The 21,418-nt window shown below is 47.0% G+C and overlaps 1 protein-coding gene across 1 annotated transcript in view; it reads right to left on the bottom strand.

The window, feature by feature from the left end:
• The window catches only part of ROR1 (receptor tyrosine kinase like orphan receptor 1), a 158,730-nt gene that overhangs the window by 34,319 nt on the left and 102,993 nt on the right, over window positions 1-21,418 (bottom strand). The window contains exons 2-4 of the mRNA XM_036388300.2: window positions 17,936-18,007; window positions 4,201-4,488; window positions 2,745-2,775 (exon numbers count right to left, since the gene is read on the bottom strand). Of these exons, the coding sequence (XP_036244193.1) occupies window positions 2,745-2,775; window positions 4,201-4,488; window positions 17,936-18,007 (391 nt within the window). The remainder of the gene's footprint in view (window positions 1-2,744; window positions 2,776-4,200; window positions 4,489-17,935; window positions 18,008-21,418) is intronic.

The raw sequence follows: 21,418 nt of genomic DNA, 5'->3' as shown, positions 1-21,418 counted from the left end.
TATTTTAAAATACTATTTTAAAATTTATATTAAAATAATGTATATATATTATATTTCTATATTGTATCCATACATTATATATTTATATAATGAAAATTAAATATATTGCATTTTATATTTCTGTATTATATCTAAATAACATTATATATTTATATAAACTTTGCTATAGTTTATATTGTTTTTATAATTTAAAATGTGTATATTATATTTTATATTAAATATTTTATATTCTTTTTATAATTTTATTACTTTTTATATTATATATTATATTTTACTCTAAATAATTTTATATTATATTCTATAATATTTTAAATAATATTTATATATTATATTATATTTTATTCTAAACATTTTATATATTTATATTATATTTTTATTATTATATAATATAAATAATTATTTCTTTCTAAAGCACAATTAGGGCTTGTTGGGCTTTTTTTTTTTTTAACGAAAGAAGCTTCTCCCAGCTGAGTCAGAGCAGCAGAGCAGCACCATGGAATGTGATCCCAGGGGTTTCACCTCCTGTCCAGCAGGGCAGAGTTGAAGGAAGGATGCTCAGGGCAGGCAGTGCTGCCCACCCAGCAGCACTTTGCTTCAGACTGATTTCCAAATCAGACTTTTGGCCATTTCTCTTAGGGAAAGCAGCAAAAATAACCCACAAGAATTATTGTGTTATCTGTCCCTTTCACAGAAATCATCATCTGGCGCTCCCACTCACACTTGGCCCATCTGTCTTTCTATAAATTACGGAGGGAAAAGGGCTGAGTGGGTGGATATTTTTAAGAACAGGATCCTCAAATGAAATCTGGAAATGAAGAGCACCTTGCACTCATGGGTGACTGATAAGGACATGGCAACAGCAGGCCCAGGAATTTGCATCAGGTTCTTTCCTGATTTTATGGCCCAGCTTCCAGACTGTTCCCAAGGAAAGCGTTTCCCCAGAGGGAGGATGATGAGGGAGGACAGCCAGGTACTTCATCTCACCCTGCAGCTTGACAACTGCCACAGATGGGCTTGGTTTGCACGGAAAAAAGAGCAGAAAAATGAATTTCATAGCTACAAGTGAATTTTTCAACTTGTACAGGGAGAAGGTGACACGAGGGTCACACAGTCCAGTCCCCAGGACATTCTTTTCCATGCAAGGAGCAGCAAACACAAAGAACCAGAATTCGAGGTAATTTCCCTCCTGCATTTCACAAAATGCAACTGAAGTGTGATTAAATTTCTTTTTTGGTTACAAAATCAACTATTAAAGCGAACATCTCCCTTTCTTTTCACCTTTCCACATCCTTTGTGTGTATTTTAGCTGGTTAAGTTGTGGGGTTTTTTTTGGAAGGGGAGCAAAAAAACCACCAAACCCCTTGCCAGAAAGAAAAAATGGGAAAAAAGATTCCCAAATGTATCTTGTTTTAAAAAGTGAGGCAATCCTGAGTGGCCCAGACAGTGAAATTCCAGCCCAGCTCTCTGTGCTCACACTGCTCTCTGTGGGCTCTGACCACCAAGGAGATGTTGTTTAACCCCACAAACTTCAGAAACCCCAAACTAGGTGGGAGCAGCACAAAATCCCCATTTTCTCACCTCATTCATTTATTCTCCAAACTGCTGGAGAGCCCATCAGCCCCCAAATCCCAGAGCAGCAGGAGACGTTCCCTCCCCAGAACCCCAGAGAATCACCAAACAGGGCTGAACCCCCTGAAACCCCAGCAAAGAGCTCCCCTTCCAAAGCAAACCCCAGGATTCCACAGCAGCACCTTCACAAGGGGAGATAAAACCACATTTTAGGCTGTTCCATTAGAGGGCATCCTACAACATCCTTTTGTGGTCAGAGGCTTCTCCTCATTCATATCCTCTGCAATGATTCGTGGAAGTTCTTCCATAAGAGCCAGGAACATTCACCTCCCCAGGTTTTTCATCCCTTGTAATTGCATTCATTGCATTAATGGATGAATTTTCTGCTTCAGTTGGGTCTGTGTTTCCCTTCCCTCACCAGGAGAGGTGGATTTTCAATATTTTTCCACAATGTGAGATGTGAATAAGCACCACAAAACTGATCCCAAACCTCAGGACAACCAGAGATCACACTTGAGAACAGCCAGGCACCGGAAAGGTGAGCTGGTTTGATCAGCTATTTTGAAATTAGAGTTAGAAGTGAATATTCTCAAAAACTGCCCCAGACAGAAGCTCCACTGCCAAAATACAACGTGGGGAGTGCTCAGAGCCTGCAGCAGGAGCCAAACCTGGGCTCCAGGACACAGGGAGCTCTGGTACAAACAGCCACTGCTCCCACCCACCTACTCAATCTTTAAAAAAAATCTTCAAAAAATCTTTTCAGGCAGTTTATTAATACAGGTACAGAGAGACAGACACAGTTTACGACCCTTAAAATCAGCAAGAAGCCCCTGGGCAGTAAAATCTGCTTGTAGTGATAAATATTTCCCTGACTGGGCTGTGACATGGATGAAGTACCTGTAGGTGCACTGGAATCACTCCACAGACTGAAGGCACCAGAGGATCCAAAGGTAATAATATTGCAAATTAAGAAGTCTGGGGTAAGAAACAGGAGTTGACACGATAACATGAAAACATCACTGCGAGACAGATAACTCAGTTACAATAAATTACCATCCCATCTGACTTAAAAAGCAGAATGGAAAAGTGCTCCTGTCACACCACATGACAAATGAACTTCTGACTGCTGAAATGCAAGATTAATGAAGGCACAGAAGAGACATGAAAGGACTTACGAGGATCCTGGGCTCGCTGTTGGCGGGGGACCTGGAAAAGTGACAGAAGAAAAACAGCAGGATGAGTTACGGTGAGGTAGCAAGCAGGAAGCTTTTGAAAACCTTTTAAAAAGATAAAAGCACCAGTCTGTGGTGCTGGCTGTGGTTTATGGAGTTGAACAGAGGAGTGGCAGCCCCTCAGCACCAAAGACAAGGCTGTATTGCCTGCAGAACATGACACAAGGACAAAAAACAGGTGAGCAGCTCACCCTCCTCTTGAAACTGCCTTAGGAGAACACCTAATGATTAATTTCTTATCAGAAATCAGAAAACATGGGAGATTTATGAAAAAAAGAAGATGAAACTCATCACATCCATCATTCCCTGTGTGTTATTTGTCCAGTTCCAAAGAGGATTAACCAGGACTGTGTGCAAATATCTTCATCTCAGTGAATTATTTCCCCTTGACCGTGGAGGAGGAGGGGGAGAAGACACACAAAACCTGTTTCTTGTTTGGAATTTTCTGAGTGGTAAGACCAGCTTTGAAGGCAGTTATCTCAATATAAACTTGGGGCAATGAGTGCTTATTTTCCCTGACAGGTATATATGGGTCTCATCTCAGGCCCTCAGCCTGCAGTGCCAGCTGAAGTTTCTCACTCACCAGACACAGAGGTCGCTCACAATAAAGGAGTTTTTCTCCTCTGGTCTGAATCTACCCAGGTACCCCATTAATGGGGGCTCAGCCTGGAGCAAAGGAGGCTCGGGGGCCCTTGTGGCTCTGCACAGCTCCTGACAGGAGGGCACAGCCAGAGGGGGTCGGGCTCTGCTCCAGGGACAGGACAGGAGGAAACAGCTTCAAGCTGTTCCAAGGGAGGTTTGGATTGGATATTGGGAAAATTTCTCCTCCAAAAAATGTTGGGACAGTCTGCTCAAGGCAGTCACCATCCCTACAACTGAAGCTGTGGCACTTTGGACACGGTTTAATGGTGAACATGGTTTAGCAGTGTGCTGGGTGCTGGTTGGACTGGATGACCTTGGAGGTCCTTTCCAACCTGAACATTCCACAATTCTATGAAAATACAGCTGTTCCTACACTCCCATGGATCCAATTATTTAGGAAACCTGTGGATGGGGGTTAAAAGGGCAGGGATCCCAGCCCTGCAGGACAGACAGCATGGTCAAAGTCTCTCTCAGGGGTGTCCCATGGCTCCTCAGCTCCCCAGGACCATTTCTCCAGCTCCACCCAAGGCACTGTTTCTGCCCTACCATCCTAACACCTTCTCTGGGAAGCCCATTTTGAGTCAGCTCATGGATTCCTGGGCTCTCTGCATAACCTAAGTTCAATAAGTTTGACAACAATTCCACAAGCCTCAACAATTCCACGCCGCTGCTGCACCGCACCAGCGCGCTGCCTTCCCCCGGCCGAACCCTTTCTCCTAAAGCAGGAGCTGGGTCAGTTTCTGAGGAGCAGGCTCACCAAACTTGACGAAGAGCACGCCGGTGGTGGACACGGTCCTCCTGCCGTTGGTGGCCACGCACTGGAAGTAGCCGGTGTCGGTGGTGTCCAGGTTGCGGATGCGCAGGCGGGAGCCGTAGGGGGTGGCTCGGAAGGAGATCCTGCGCGGCTCCTGCACCACGGGCGCGTCGTTCTTCAGCCACCTCACCGTGGGAGGGGGGTTCCCTGACACCTTGCAGTGCAGCTCTGCCGTCTGGCCCAGCGTGGTGGTGATGTTGTTCATGGGCTCATCCAGCGTCAGGAAATAATCTGGGGTTGGGGAGAAAAGAAGGGGGATGAAGGGCTCCAGAGCAGGGATGGCATTGTGGAGAAAGCTCCTGCTTGTCTTTGGAAGTGAGACAAAGGAGGATTTTTCCTCCTGAGAAGCTGAGAGGCCTCAGGAACAAAATGCAAACAATGGTTATCTGCTGCTGTGGAATGCAACAGGTGGCATCTGGGATTGGTCTCATGTGGTTGTTTCTAATTAATGGCCAATCACAGCCCAGCTGACTTGGACTCTCTGTCCTAGACAGAAGCTTTTGTTATCATTCCTTCTTTTTCTATTCTTACGTAGCCTTCTGATGAAATCCTTTCTTCTATTCTTTTAGTCTAGTTTTAATATAATATATATCATAAAATAATAACCCAGCCTTCTGAAACATGGAGTCAGATCCTCATCTCTTCCCTCATCCTCAGACCCCTGTGAACACTGTCACAGTGGATAGCAGGGTTCCCTCTGCTGTTTCAACATCTCCTATTTGGCTTCATTTAGCACAGAAAAAAAAAACCACTGCTGCTTTTTTTCTTTTCTTTTTCCTAACCAAAACACAGGAAAAACATCTCAGCACTCCAGTTGTTCATTTTGATGCTGACCTGCCTCTGCTCATGCCAGAATCCACCAAATGTAGGAACATGTGAAAGGAACCATTCAGAAGTGCAAATCCTGTGACCCAGAGAAGCTGGGGCTGTCCCTGGATCCCTGGCAGTGTCCAAGGCCAGGCTGGACAGGGTTTGGAGCAGCCTGGGACAGTGGAAGGTGTCCCTGCCATGGCAGGGCTGGCACTGGATGAGATTTAAGAACCCAAACCATTCCAGGATTCTGTGATCCTATCTCCAAGCCATTCTGAGTGACTCGCAGGCAGAGCAGAGTGTTATCTATAATTTTGTAAGCACCAGCTGCAGAGACGAGGAATAAGGATAATATCTGGGAAAGGAGACTTTATTCTCACTCAGTATTTCCATGGCTAAGAGTACTGAAGATTACCTCCACTCTGAAATAGGGCTCATGACTGAAAAATCAAATGACATTAAAATTATGAAGATGAATCTCTCCTAATCCATTCCTGAGCACTGCCTTCTGTCCAGGGCTATTTCACTGGGCATCCCTCAGGAAGAGGCCCATTCCTCATTCACTGTATTCACCACTTCATTCAATCCTTTAAAGGCAGGGAGGGAGATGGCTTGGGGATGGGGAATGGAATCCTCAGGCTCTCCTCTCCATGTCAGAGGTTCAAAACTAACGGTGGCCACCATCAACTGCTGGCTGTCCCATCAGCAGGGTGGCCAAGGAATGGGAAATCCTGACTGTATCTGGCTCCTGAACTCTCAGAGCCAGACCAGGAGGTCAAGAAAAGCCAAAATCAGTCAGTGAACTTGGAATCCCAGAATTATTTGGATTGGAAGGGACCTTGGAGTTCATCCATTTCCACCCCCTGCCACAGGCAGGGACACCTTCCACTGTCCCAGGTTGCTCCAAGCCCTGTCCAACCTGGCCTTGGACGTTTCCATCCCCAAACTGGTGCCATGCTGCTTTGTGCTCCATCACTCTCAAGTCCACCTGCAGTTCACTCCAGCAAGAAACCTTCCTGAAAGTGTGAAAAAACCCTCCAGCACGTTCCAAACCAGCTCAGCCACCCAGCCTGCCTAAGTAAGCCACTTCCCTAATTATTCCTGTAATCTTGGCTTGCCCAGCTCCTCCCTTCATTATGGTTTGTGGAGAGCAGTATCTCTTGCCTTTGTTTTTAATCTGTTTAGCACACAACTTACTCTGTGTTTGCACAGCACTTTGAACAAAGCCTCCCTGTCCTCACCTGGTCCTAGGAGCCATTTGGGACAAACATTTGGCACCCAGGCCCTGTCCACAGATAATTTTTTTCCACGTGTATTTTTTCAATTAAGTTCTAATGTGCAGGTGTGAAACTGTGCTTCTCTCAGGGAGCAAGGGACAGGATGAGAGGGGATGGCCTCAAGTTGCACCCAGAGAGGTTTAGATTGGGAATCAGGGGAAAAAATGTCCTGGGAAGAGCTGTAAAGTGTTTAAATAAGGTGCCCAGGACAGTGGTAGAGTCACCATCCCTGGAAACATTCAAAAAACATGTGGAGTGGCACTTGGGGATGTGGCTTAGTGGTGAACATGGTGCTGGTTGGACTTGGTGATCTTAAAGGGCTTTTCCAACCTGAACATTCCATGATTCTATGAAAATACAGCTGTTCTGGCACCCTCACGGATCCAATTATTTAGGGAACCTGTGGATGGGTTAAAAGGGCAGGGATCCCAACCCTGCAGGACGGACAGCAGGGTCCAAAGTCCCTCAGGGGTGTCCCATGGCTCCTCAGCTCCCCAGGACCATTTCTCCAAGCTCCATCCCAAGGCATGTTTCTGCCCTGCCATCCTGACACCTTCTCTGGGAAGCAGAGCTCCAGCCAGCTCTTGGATTCCTGGGCTCTCTGCACAATCTGGGTTTAATAAGGCCCCACTAATGGCCTGGGACCAGAGAACCACAGTTAATTACCCAATGTAGCATTTCTGAACCACAGCCATTTCTTTAATTCCTGATAATGCTCCTTCAGCCATCTCCAGCCCAACAGGGAGGGAAACAGCCCTGGATGGGCTGCCTGACAAACAGCACAGTGAACAGGATGGTTTGAAGGTCCTGAGGAATACAGGAGAGGCAAATAAAGGACTGAGGATGTAGGGAACGTTTCCAAAGGCTGGAAAAGGATTTTGAGGTATCAATAGAAATCGTAAGTCAGTGAAAAAGTGTGGCTGCAACTTCTCTCTAGTACCAACACAAGTGGCCTCAGGAGCTGCTGACTCCTCTGGTTGTTCTCAACCTTCCTCCAGGAGCTACTGCAGAAAAACTAAAACAAATTAATCTCCTAAATTCACCCTAGATTAGTCCTCAAATCTGTACATTTAGCATCTGAATCATAAACCAGATCAAGCAGCTCACCTGAGATGAGATTTAAACAGGGCAGGTTTCAAGCCATTGGGAGATCTGGGAAATGTTTCTCACAGATAAAGCAGCTTTGGAATTGAAGATGAACTCCCCAAAAACCTTGGATTGCTGCTGAGGCACACAGAATTATGAGCATCCCTTCCCTGGCACGCACCAAACTCCTCCATTGCTGCCCTTGCCTGGTGTGGAGGGGTTGGAGAGAAGCCCAGTTGTATTTTTATTGTCTCTCACCTTCCAAAACCCATCAAAAGGAGAAATTCTTCCCTGTGACAGGGGTGAGGCCCTGGCATGGTTTTCCCAAAGAAGCTGTGGCTGCCCCTGCATCCCTGGAAGTGTCCAAGGCCAGGTTGGAGCAGCCTGGGACAGTGAGAGGTGTCCCATGGCAGGGGTGGAATGGGATGGGATTTAAGGTCCCTTCCAATCCAAACCATCTCACCATAATTCATCTGCCCCTCTCCTACCATCCAGGAGCCCTCCAGATGGAGTTGACTCTCTCTGACCTAAAGAACAGTTTCTTAGAAGAAAGGATGGGTTTTGTGTACTGGGAATGATCCAGTCTGGTGGCACTGGCCTTTGGAAAGTCTGAGTTTAATCCTGGCTCGGAGCAGCCTGGAGTGAATCAGCTCAGTTGTGATTTTTAGAAGAGCCAAAGGGAAGTAGACACCCAAAGCCAATCAAAGCTCACATGGGATTTGTGCAACTAAGGCCTTTTAAAAACAGCCTTAAACCTTTTGGCTTGATGTCTCCAGCCATAAAGTGAGGATAATAATCCCTCTTACATCATGGGGAGGCTGCTATGTACATTAATGAGATAATGCTCATAAAGCACTTTGAAGGTGAAAAGTGCTATGCTGGGATAAGCACTGTTATTATATTTTAAGTTAAATCTCAGGGTTTCGAGCACACAACAAAAGCCTGTCCATATTTTAGAGTAGCACTCTATAGAAACATTTGGGAAACGTTTTAATTTACAGAAGTACGGGAGAATAGCCTGAAAGAGTTCTAAATAAAATTTAGCCCACCTATAATTTAATAATAGCCAAACTGATTTTTTTTTAATTTGTAAAAACAATTTACTGCTGGGCCTAGACCCCGAATGCCAAGTTTCAGCCCACAGAGAGGGTTTTTTTTAATGGCTGAGTTATAAACCCTTGAAAAATGCTGACAGCCCCTTTACTAGAGCAGCACTAGCGGGTGCCCTATAATGAACTTTTAAATGACTTGAGATAATATCTGGAAAGCCAAGCCTGAAATATATTTCTGGGTTTGAGCCATTGCCAAGGCAAACACAACACATCATAAGTCATCCTCATGATTCTGAGCGCGTAAATTGGAGACACTGCATATAAAACCCAAATATTAGGTATCCTTCATGGCCAAACTTTGTGCTGGTTTGATGTTACAGAGCAGCAACAGCTGTGCAAGGACGAAATGTAGAGCGTTGCGTGTCTCCAAAGAAGAAAAGTGTCTGTATTTCCACAGCTCTGCCTTGACATTGTTAAATAGGAGCCTGCCCAGTCCTAATAAATCCTCCACTATTCTACTACTTTTAAGTGGAACCCAGGTGGCTTTCAAAATAAAAGCTCGTCCTGGCCGGCCAAGGAATGTTAATCTGCTCTGTGACCACATGGTTACTCTATCTTAAATTACCAAAGACACAGCTTAGAGCAGTAACACCCTCTTGGCTTGCAGGAGGATTTTGCTGGCCACAGGGAGACCTTTCCCCCCAGCACCGTGTGTGCTGCATGTTTCTGATTTCACAAGGTGTTTAAAGCACGACGGGATGCAGGATTGGACCCTGGAAGGGTCATTTTATGAGAAGAGTTGTTGTTTCATTTATCCTTCTCTTTCTGCCCTTCTGATCTTTTGGAATATTCAAAGAAAAGCTAAAATTAAAGTCTCTGCTCAAGCTTAAGCCAGCTTTAATCCAGGTGCACAAGACAGGCTGGTGAGCCAAGTTCCTTCCACTGCAGATGGGGAACAACACAGTTCTCTGCAAACATCTCCAGACCTTTCCTCAGGCAGCTGTGGGGACACCTTTTCCAGCTGCTGGCCTGGAGAAGTTGCTTAATTCTGGATTTGAAGATTCAAACCTGCACTGCAGCACAGAAAGCAGAACCTGTCCTGGCTGGAGTAAGGCACTGGGACACCAACATTCCAGTGCTTATTGCATTTATGGAATCCTGGAATGGTCTGGGCTGGGAGGGACCTCAGCCCTCAGCTCATTCCAAACCCTGCCATGGGCAGGGACCATTCCACTAGAGCAGGCTGATCAAGCCCCATCCAACCTGGGTGTGTTTAACAAAGCCTGGATGTGGCACTGGGTGCCAGGGTTTAGCTGAGGTGCTGGGGCTGGGTTGGACTCAATGATCTTTAAGGTCTCTTCCAACCCAGTCATTCTGTGATTCTGTGAACCTGGCCTTGAATTATGTTTGTGAACTGAAAGGTTTGGCAGATCCCTGGTTCTTTGTCACTGCACACACTGGAAAAATGCCCAAAAGTGTCTCAGGGAAAGCTGCATTTTCATTCATTCAGAGCCCTGGATCATCCATGAATCCATTGTGGTGCCACACCTGGATGTGCTCCACACCCCCAAACATCGGCACCGCCACCAAGCTCACTCCACTGAGAATCTTCCATGAGGAATAATTGTCTTTGGAGAAGGTCAAACACAGAGTCCACCAAGAGTGAAGATGCTGGAGAGGCTTGCTGGCTGCTCCATGCAAAGGAAGGAAGCAGCAGGATGTCTGATGGAAGCATGGCCACACACATCCCTTGGAAAAAGGATTCCCCGTGGATTGCTGAATCTGCCCATCACTCACAGAGGAAGACAACTCCCCGTGGGTCTGATCACCAGACCTTGTTATTTACAGGGTGAAAGGAAAACTCCCACTTGGAATTTCACTTATTTTAAATGAATAAACAAGAGGAATGACAGTGGGAGGGAAGAGATGCTGCACTCAAGTCATGATCTGGCAACTCTTGGAGAGTATCAGGGTTAAAGAAATCCAGATAATCACATGGAAATATCCAATGTCTTGGAACAAAGGAAACCTTCTGCTGCCTCAGCTTGCCCAGCTTTACCTCCAGTGGGTTTCCCAGAGATGTGCAGGAGTCAGTTTGGGATGCACATGGAAGCTCTGTCCTGGACTTTCCCTTCCCAGACTCCATCCAGAGGGTTCAGCGCCAGCCAGGATAACTCCCTGACCTCAACCAGGCAGGGCACAGCTTGAGGCCTGATGGCTTTTCAGATCTCCATGTGTGACTGTCACTGGGATTCTCAGATTTAATTTTGATATTCTGATAGTTGGCAGCTCAGAGACGGCGCTGGGCTCGTGGAGGGAAGCCAGACTTCCAAAAAATTATCTGGAACCTGAATCCCACTGCTTTTGGGTGGGAACTGGGCAACTCCCTGCCCTCCATGAACTCTTGGATGCATTTGAGAGTTGCTTCTGCCCCTCCTTTCATCAGACAGCTCTGAGCTTTAAGGACAGATGTCTCAGAGGTCACTTTGAGGGGAAATGAAGCTTTTCTTTACTCAGGAACCAGTTTTATAGCCCAAGTAGGAAACCTCTAAACTTTATCACCAAAAAAAAAGTGATTTGGAATAGGTAAACAAATGTCCACATCCAGCTATAAAGCCAACTACTGAAAACCATCAAGGGATTTTGTTGTCACTTTAGAAGCTGCTCTGCAGTAAAGAGCCACAAAGAAAAACCCAAGCATTAAAGGGAGGGTGTATGGAAAGGTATGTGCCTCAAGATTAATGCTGTGGAGTCAAAGAAAAGCTGTTATTTCTGACATTTTGACATAGCATCACTTTAGGATCTGGTTCTTATTACCCCTTTCTGTGCCTTTTAAAGGTCTATTTTTTTTTTCAACCAAAAATGTCAGGAAATTTGGAACAGAAACGTACAATAAAACACGTCCCTTGACCCTCTGATCTATCAATCTTTCAAATAAACAAAGATAGCTGGATGAGCCAGGAAAAGGTTATTATATATAGTTACCTTATGTATAATGGTCAATATTCACTGTGCACACTCGGATTATACAAAGAATTTGATGTAAGTGCAGCTTTTTGTGGAAGATTTTTGCCATGAAAGCCCAAAGTTACTCAGGGCGGTTTCATTTTCAGCCTGTGTTCTGTGACCTTCGAATTTCACACCCTGTATTATTTATAAATGAGACATTCAAGAAACACAAATTCTCAAATAAAAACGTGCACTCCGTCAGTGGAAAAGCAAACAAAAGGAGCTAATGTACTGTGGCTAAAAAAATTTTCAAACAAAGTAGCAGTAATTTACTGCCCTGCTACTAACGGGACCCCACAAATCGAATCAGAACCCTGAGCCCCACCAGGGGAGCTTGATTTACCCCATATCCCCCAGATAATAAAGGAAAATAGAAAGGTAAATTGTGCATGAATGTGAAAGCTGTAATTCTTCCCCTTTCAGCACAGGGATCAAATTCGCATCCAGTGATTTCAAAGGAGAATCTGGAATCTCTGAAGGACTGGGGCCAAAGGCAGGAGGCCTCGACCCACCTGGTTTTCCCCACGTTCGGGTGTGTTTATGTTGTTTGGGATGCAGTTTGCCTAAGAGTCCAATCCTCCCTGGGAGATCACTGAGATTTTCCCTCACAGTACTCCCAGGCAGGTCCCTTCCCTGCCAAGGTGGCTGGGTTTGTCAGTGAAGGTGAGCCAAAGGCTGCACCCCTATGTCCTGCAGACCTTCCTGTCTGCATTTCCCTGCTGCTGTGCTGGAGCTGTTGTCCAGCCCTTCCAGGGAATGTTCTGCCCCCACCAGGATCTCCAGGAAGCTCAGGACATGCAGTCCCAAACACTGCACCTCTCCCACGCCTTTTTTGGACCCTCCAATCTCATTTTGGGCTGTGCATCCCCAGATCACTGATATCAAGTGATCCTTGATATGCCTTTGAATGTTCAGGATAAATCCCAGCTGAATCTTCTGCCAAGCTCTCCAGGGAATGTTTGTTCCAGGCACTGGGAAGGGCTGTGCCCACAGAGGCTGTGGGGAGCTCAGAGTCTGGGCTTGGCATGGTGGATGTCTGGAAATGGAAATGGTTCCCAAGCTCCAAGGCTTTATACTTGTTTGCCAGAGCTGATAGGCCATGAGAGGAAAAGGGAAACAGGCAAAAAACTCACAGCAATGGTTTTCTTTGGAAGGACCAGGACCAAGGAAGAGATCCTGGGAGGAGGAGGAGGAACCAACAGAAGAAATGAGCCCCATCTCAAGCACAGGCAGGACACATCCCTGTGCCTCTGAAGGAGGCTGCAGGTGGGCATGGGGCACTGGGGGGACCCATTCCAGGGCAGAATGAACAGCCACTCTCTTATCAGCCCTGCAGAATGAACGGCCACTGAAGCTGAACCCTACTCACAGTCACAATAATATTCCAAATAATATATTTGTCTCTTTCCTGGCAAGGGCTCCAATATTATCTTTGCCTAAGGATGAAGAGATCCCAAACAATTCCTCCAGTGTAACAGATGTAAATAGGCTCCCATTCCAATTCAGGCCTATTGCTTTGTAAATAAACTGACACGGGATGGAAGGAAGAAGGAAAAGCCTCTCCTTCCATGATCTGTTTTGTGGGATAGGAGCAGCTGAATGCAGGGCTCTTCACCTTTCTAAAGAAGGAAAAGAAGATGGGAAACTGGGAGCTTTCCAAGACAAAGAGCTGGAGCAGCCCTGGTGGTGAGAGGGGACAGAAGGGAAGGAGAAATCCAAGGAGAAATCCCAGTGCCACATCCTGGGGCTGTGCAGGAGCACATGGATGAGGCTTTTCCAGCCTCTTGAATCACAGTCCCATGGGAGATCTCCCACCTGGGGCTGCTCCAGGCTCTCCACACCAAAGGGAATCTCAAGAAACCTGCAAGTGAAAAGCTCCATGTGCTGCCACCAGCCCCCTGGAATGGGGCTTGTCCTACCACCACAGCCCCCTTTTTCCCCCCAAACTTCACTTATTTCTCCTTATAGAATTAAATATTTATAGGAACATATTTTCATTTCTCTTTCTCCCTCGTGGCATTCCCTCTGCACACCATGGTTTACTAGCGGGGAAAGAGAGAGAAATGCTCATAGCTAAATCTCCCCTGTTTTAAAAGTGATTATTTTTTTATTTTTTATGCCCAGTTTGTTTGTTTTTTTAAGGTTTTGGTGAGAAACCACCTCCTCCCTCCCATCAATCGTTGCTTTCAACAGCTCTTCACGGGTGGCTGCGTCTCTTTTAAATTAATTTCCTGCTAAAAAGAATAAACAGGCAACTGTTTAATGCTGTCGATTTAGCTTATTTAATAGAAATTGAAACCTGAATAGGGCTCAGTTGTAAGATAATCACTGCAGAACTCACCCAGCGAGGGAAAGCACCAAATTAAGTCATTATTTCAAAATGCAGAATATTATTATCAAGCTGTTCCTCCTTCCCCAACATGAAGCACATGCTGGAGGAGGAGATGCTCATTTCCAAAAGGCAGCAGGTAGAGTTGGAGCCACTTAGAGTAGGCAGGGATTTAATTGGGAAATCTGCTTGGAAACCACTTTCATGTGGTGAACTTAACAGGCTTTAAAATGAGTTTTACTGTGACGCTGGAGTACTGCAACCTCCTGGAAAACAAGTAGATTTTGACTCCCTGTCTTGGTTGGAAATGCAAGATGTGGCTGGGGCTGTGTGTTCTATCCCCATCTGTAGAGGTGAGGCGGTTATCTCTGTTCATGGGGCAGTTTTCTTTATCTCTCCACAGCCAATCGTCCCTCCAGGAGATATCAGGCTGTTAATGGGCCATTAATTATTCATTATCTTCTGTTCATGGCCGGTGAGTGTCCCTGCATGGCTGATCGAATTCCATCATCCCATGGGGAGATGCTCGCCCAGGGGAGGAGCCAAGCATTCCTACCTGGGTACAATCTGAGCTTTGGGACACTGTCACGGTTTGACGCTGGCGCAATGCCAGTGCCCCCATGAAAATATATGCTCCCTGGTGTCTGCTGTGAGATGTGACCAGGAACAAGCAAAGCAGGCCCCCACTTAGAAATAAAGAAAACTTTATTAACTAAACTACAACTCTAAGTAACAAGAAATACACAGGGAAAATGAAAACATCCCAAAAACATTTCCTCCTCCCCCCACCAGATTTCCAATACATCCATTCCCCAAATCACCAACTCTCGGTCCTTCACCACCCTTTAGGTAATCAATCCTCAGCTCATCAAGAGGAGAGGAGTCCTTGTACCATGGGCTTCCCCAGGAAACACCATTGAGACCTTGTGTGTTTCCGTGTCACTCGTGGCACTGCCTGGAGAACATCTGCCATCGTGACCTCTCCCTTCATGCCCAGTGCTCTCACCACTGAACACGGACCAGAGCTGCTCCTAGGGTCGTCCTTTTAAGGATGCTTCGTCCCGTTCCAAAAAGAGCACAGTCTCACCTTGGGGACACCTGTCCCCCCCAGATTTCACCCCCTGGGGCCGAGGGGCACCAACACTGAACCCTCTTGGCTCTGAGCCATTGCCTCCCCCTGCATGCAGTCCCTGTGTCACAAGGAACATGGTTCTGTCCATGGCTATAACAAGAAGAGTCCAGCTAAGGCCACTCCATCATCTCTTCCCACCTAAGATTCTTCTCTACTCTTCCGACATCTCTCACTTGCACCAACCTCCATCACACTTGCCCATTTCCCATTTCATCTCTATCTCTCTTCTAGGAAAGGTTAATGTTCTGTAAAGTTTTCATTGTCCAAAAAGGGGTTAAAAACTTGGGCTCTGCCTGCCCAGAGCTCCCACAATGGCTGGATACCCCTGTGTTCTCAGAGGCGTATCCAATGTCTCCAGTGGCCACACCAGGTGCCAATATTAAAATCTGGACACCTACTGGTGACCACAGCATATCCCAGAAAACTTACTTCCTCTCAAACCAGGACAGACACCACAGCAGCCTTTGCCCACTGCATTCCCAGAGGAGCAGCTTTCCTCTCCCCTGCATTCCCAGAGGAGCAGCTTTCCTCTCCCCTGCATTCCCAGAGGAGCAGCTTTCCTCTCCCCTGCATTGCCAGAGGAGCAGCTTTCCTCTCCCCTGCATTCCCAGAGGAGCAGCTTTCCTCTCCCCTGCATTCCCAGAGGAGCAGCTTTCCTCTCCCCTGCATTGCCAGAGGGAGCCCAGGCCCATCCACACCACCCCTGGAGCTGCAGAGGAAAACTCCCCCCTTGTGCAGGATCCCTGCTCCAGCAGAACCACAGCTGGCACTGCAGGAGGGCTGAGCCCCCATGGGATGGGGCTGTGCCACCCCCCTGACACACAGCGTGTGAGGTTGAATTCTGACCCTGTCAGTGGCTTTTTTCGCTTGTTTGTACTATTGCATTTGTATTTTAACTTTCCTAATAAAATAAAATGTTATTCCTATTCCCCTATCTTTGCCTGAGAGCCCCTTAATTTCAAAACTATAACAATTCTGGAGGGAGGGCGTTTCCATTCTCCATTTCAGGGGAGGCTCCTGCCTTCCTTAGCAGACACCTGTCTTTTCAAACCAAGACACTCCTTGAGATGCAAAACAAACGGGAGCCGAGCCTCATTTTCCCCTCGGAGGTTTCCAGTGCCCAGCTCAGCGTGTGCTGCCCAGGGCTTGGCTTGGTCCAAGCTGCAGTTTCAGGGCTTTGAGGGGAGCAGCAGCAGCTCCCACATGAAAGCCCAGGTGAGACAAGACAAAACCTGCGTGCCTCTGCTGGCAGAAGCCGCCCCTCTGACGAAGCTTTTCGGGCATAAATGCTTTGTTTTAATCCCGTATGTAAATCCGAGTTGAGGTGTGGCAGCTGCCAGCGCTGTAAATGCTAATGAGCCGCAGCAAAGGGCCGGTAATCCCCCAGGAATGCGGGACTCAGCCCAAACCCTGCTAATTGCCACATTCCAGGTGGATTAGAAGCCGGGAAGTTCATTTTACCTGTTCCTGACAGTATCTGCAGCTCAGGCAACAGGTGCCATGGTGGTAACTGAGAGATGGTTCAATCACACAGTCCTTGGACTCTCCAAAGTCGAAGTTTTGTCTTCTCTGGCATTTCCAAACTTTTAAGTTTTATTTTCCAGGCCACTTAATTATTTCCTGCTTTCTGAAAAACCAAAGAAAGCTGCCAAACAGGGAAGAAACGTGGAAAGAGAGGAGGTTTAGATGGGATATCAGGAATAAATCCTTCCCTGGGAGGGTGGGGAAGCCTGGCACAGGTGCCCCAGAGCAGCTGTGGCTGCCCCAGGATCCCTGGAAGTGCCCAAGGCCAGGCTGGATGGAACTTGGAGCAGCCTGGGGCAGTGGGAGGTGTCCCTGGGGTGGCACTGGATGGGCTTTAAGGTCCCTCCCAACCCAAAGCACTCTGTGATTCCATGCTCCTGCCTGGGACAAGCAGCAGCTTCACTTCTGCCCAGCTCTGGGATGTTCCCTGAGCACAGCCCAGCCAGCACGTGGGTGAATCCCTACAGTGGGATAGGAACTCCATTCTGTCAACTCCTTCCCTCAGCAAAATTTGCTGGGATTTGGGAATTCTCTGCTGGATGACCACAAGCTTTCCTCCCTTTCCCACCAGCAAGCACCAGACCTTTGACTTTCATCTTCCCCACTGTGTCCTGGATCACCACAAAGTCCTGCTCCTTCCCTGCTGGGAAGGCAGATGTGAAAGGATCAACCCAGAGTACCCAGAATCACATATTCTCCTCATCCTTAAGCACAGAAAACATATTTATGCATAAACATCAAACATTATCAACACATGTTCAAAAAAACAGTAACAAAACAGACAAAAACAGTTGGGAAAACCATCTGGGGCAGAATTCCACTGTGGGAAATTTCCATCTCAGCAGTAAATGGCTGGCAAATGAAAAGTGGTTGACAAATTGCACAGTGAGGGTAGCTAAGAGCATCCTCAAAGATGCACAGGTTTGACTCAGGAGCTGCAGCTACTGCCTTGCAATGAGGGAACCTCAGCAATTTGCCTTAAATTACCAGTGCTTAATTTACAAAATTAAGAGAATGATAAACCTCTCATTTTTTTACAATATATAACCCTTGGATAGCTCCAAATTACACCTAATTACCACCTGCAAATGTATTTTGTATTATTAAAGCCGCAAAATTTCGGAATAAAACACGAGAGCAAACTATATAGAGCAAACTCAGTGCCTGATGCTTGTGAATTTTGAGTTCAAATCCCAAGATCCACCAGAAAAAAATGTGTGACAGAACATCTTGAAATATTTTTGCCCTGTGGAACATTTTCTTGGTACAAGAAACGAACACAGCAATCTCCAGAAATCCCAGAACCACATGGAATTAAATGTCAAAGGATCCCGAGGCAAATGAGGTTTATCTTGGATACCCCCTTATCCCCTTCGTTTGCTGATTTGGTCAAGTCAAGAAAAATGGAGATTTTTAAATCTGAATTCAGGTGATTTAGGGTTTTTTTCTGCCTGCTTACCTTTATCTAATTCACTTGAGATGTTCCATGAGGACGTGGGCATGAAATCAGCAACAAGCGAGGAATTCACTCCTGGAAGGGGAAAAGAGAAAAACCACGAGATGCTGTTAATATATAGATCCTATATCATCAGGAATCAAGTTGCTGTCATAGGAATAAAATGATTTGATGCTCTGTGCTGGCAGGCTGAGCCATCTGGGCAGCAGGAGCAGCCAAGGGGGAAAAGGCAGCGGGCCAGGGCTGGAGTTTGTTTGGCAATGCTGATCCCTGCAAGGCCTCCTGCTAATTAAACAGTTACAGGTTCCAGAATAAAGCAGGGATTCATTCAAAGCATCTCCTCCATGGATCCACCTTGGGCAGCACCAGAGCCCAGCCAGGGCTGCACCCAAGATGAACCAAAATGGCCCCAAAATGCACGGCCGGGCACGGGCTCTGTCCCTGGGATCAGTTCTGCTCCATTTGCACCTTGCAGTTCATTGTCCCATTGCAGCTTTAGCCCCTGCAGTCCCACCCTGCTTGTTTTTCTCTCTCCAGCCCACGGGGTTTGTGCTCTGGGGCTGAGATTTGGATCATTTGTCCTTGGTGCCCAGCTGGAGCAGGAATTGTTTTGTGTCCCTGCTCTGTGCACAGAGCTCAGCATCCCCTGATGTGAATCGCAGAATTACACACTAAAGCAGCACAGAGTCTGAAAATGGAAAAGCCAAAACCTGAGGTATCACAGCCAATCTTTGGGATGGTCTTGACCCACCCTAAAATCTCCCCAGAGGCTTTAGAGAGGCAGAATGACTCTGCAGTGGTAGAGCCGAGGGAAACACGGTGCTGAGAGGCTGCTGAAGGTGTTATCTATGGTGTTATCTATTAATATTTCCAATTAATTGAATCCTGCAAACTCATGTGCATGAGAAGGGATGTGGTTTATACACTGAAGTTAGCAGGGCTGGAAGGATTGATCTGAAGCCCAGCAGCACCTGCTCATTGCCAGGAGAATTCCTTCCTCTTCAGGAAAAAGCTGCATGGAGATTTAAGTCTGTACTTTATATTTTAAACAGCAAATCACAGGGAGGGTGGTGTTAAGCCAGCATGTCCTGCCTCAGCTCTAGAGCAAGTAGAACATTTCCTGTATCCAAACTTCATCCAGGATTTAGTGTCTCCCTCTAAGGGCAGGTCCACCTGCAGCCTGTGAGGCTGCTCAGGCATCAGGGAAGGCTTTTGGGGTCATCCCCCAGGGAGAAACAGATTTGATATGAGCTTTAGAGAGTGATGGTGGGAGGGTGGGAAGAAGGGGTGTGTACACACATTCCAGGGCATGGGAAAGCAGAGCACCTCCCAATTCCCTGTGTCCAGCCAGCCCTGAGACACCTGACCAGGAGAAGGAGGAGAGTGGTGTTGGACAGCACTGAGTGTGGGATGGGGAAGGTGAAATCAAACCAAGCAGTGCTCAGGGTGCCAATCATGGAAAATTCATGAAAATGAGCATCCCACAGCCCAATCCTGCACCCTGGATGGGTGCTGGGTTGTGGGAATCCATAAAAACCAGAGGGTTTTGGGAAGGTGGTAAAAAAGACAGGCCTCAGATGCAGCAGGAATTGTGAAGTGCTGAATCAATTAAGTCAGGCCCGTTTTGGGAATCGCCAATGACGAACTGAGTCCACTTTTCCATTTACTGAGAAGAAGCTGTGACATCACTTCTCCAAGAACCTTAACACCTGAAGCTCGTGCAGGTGATCTCAGAGGCGCCCAGGGAAGGCAGAGTTGGGATCTGAGTTAGAGAACAGGAATGCTCTGAAGTGCATTCATTTTGCTTTGACACCATCCTTTAGCTGATTCCGAGATTTCACTCATAAAACATGGCATGCAAGGATATGCAATGATGTTCTGCCTTTATTTGATGTGTTGGCAACTCTTCTGTTTCATTAAAAAATCACAAGGAATTGTAAACACCAGGTCACACAAACCCACGGAGCCCTTTGGTTCAGACACAGCCCCGTGCCCTCTTCATAAATAAAGCCTGGCTTAAAAGCTCACCTGGCAGCTCTGCTTATCCAGTGCTCTGCCAAGTATTCCCAGTGTAAACATGGGGTTTGAAGGCATTACAACTCCCCCAGGAGCACAGCCTGGCCTGTGCAGGTCCCCAGGGCAGAGCCTCCTGTTGGGGACAGCCCTGGGCAGTAGCACAGCCAGCGGTGGCACCCGATGGCACCAGCTGAGATTTTGGCCCACTGGGCCCATCCCTTCTCATTCTCTGCTTTTAATTAACAGCTGAGCTTGTCTAACCCACACAACCCTTCATTAACCCACATTTTTGGGACCACATGGCTTAAATTTGCAGGGTTTAAGGACAAAAGAGCAGATCCAGCGCCAGTATTGCTGTCATGGGGGGTAGGTGACAAATAACCAGTGACCAGACACTGCCCAGGGGCTGGGGGGTGTCAGGCTGTGCCTGAGGTTGGGATGCTTGGCTCCCTGTCCCTCCTCACCCTTCCAGCTCTCCTGGCCAAGAAATGGGACAGCCCCTGTGGGAAAACCCCTCCAAGAGTGGGATCTGAGGTGGCATCACTGGGACCCAAGCGGTTCCTCCCTGTGTCCACAGGCCCAGCTCAAACCCACAGACAATGCTTTCCTCAGTCACACACTCGTGTTTGGCACTCCACAATGGATTTCTGTGGCTACTCTGGCTCACCTGGAAATATTTCAGTGTGAAGAGCCCACAAAACAACTGAATTCTGCCAACAGGTACCACACACTAACCAAAATTAAACAGAAAGTACTACCAACACTGTGACCACATGCAGCATTTGTTATTTAAAACTCCAGAACTGACAACACAATGACCACATGCAGTATTTTGGTTTCTAAAACTCCAGAGTGTTCATATTGATGTTTTCTTAACCAGGCTTTGAAAACATGACCGTGAATCTCACAGAGCAGACACCCCTCAGCTCAGCTGCAGGAGAAACCACATTAGATAACCAAAGTTTCCTGTTTGTGGGAGTTCTGCAGGCTGGTGACTGGTGATTTTCTGATATTCCTCAATTAAAGTTCCAAAGAAGAGCAAAGCATCACTGTGCCCATAATAAGCACTTTATTTGATTGAAGGGAACTCACAGAGCAGCTACACCATGTAGGAACAAACCACCCCAATGCAGGAGAGGAAAACATCCCAGAAAAAAGGTGCAGGAGACATCCCTGAATTCCATTTCTACCTGTGATGACTCAGGATTGCTGGGCACGAAAGTGAGAGTGGTGCCACCTCCCCTTGGAAAGGCTCTGGGATAGCTCCAGGTGAGTTCCAGCCAGCCCTGGGAAGGGATGAGTCAGGGATTTGCTCACAGCATTTGGGGCACTGGCACAGACTTGCCCATTGGCTGTCACCCCCTCAAAACAGGGGGGAAAAAATCTGCCTAATATCAGATCACAGAACCACAGGATGACTGAGGCTGGAAAAGCCCTCCAAGGTCATCAATTCCAAGTCCCCACCTTGTC

This window comes from Molothrus ater, chromosome 9 (genome assembly GCF_012460135.2).
Source record: "Molothrus ater isolate BHLD 08-10-18 breed brown headed cowbird chromosome 9, BPBGC_Mater_1.1, whole genome shotgun sequence".
Lineage (NCBI taxonomy): Eukaryota > Metazoa > Chordata > Aves > Passeriformes > Icteridae > Molothrus > Molothrus ater.
Note: the sequence above shows the minus strand (reverse complement) of the source record. Positions and strands in the feature narration are given on the sequence as shown.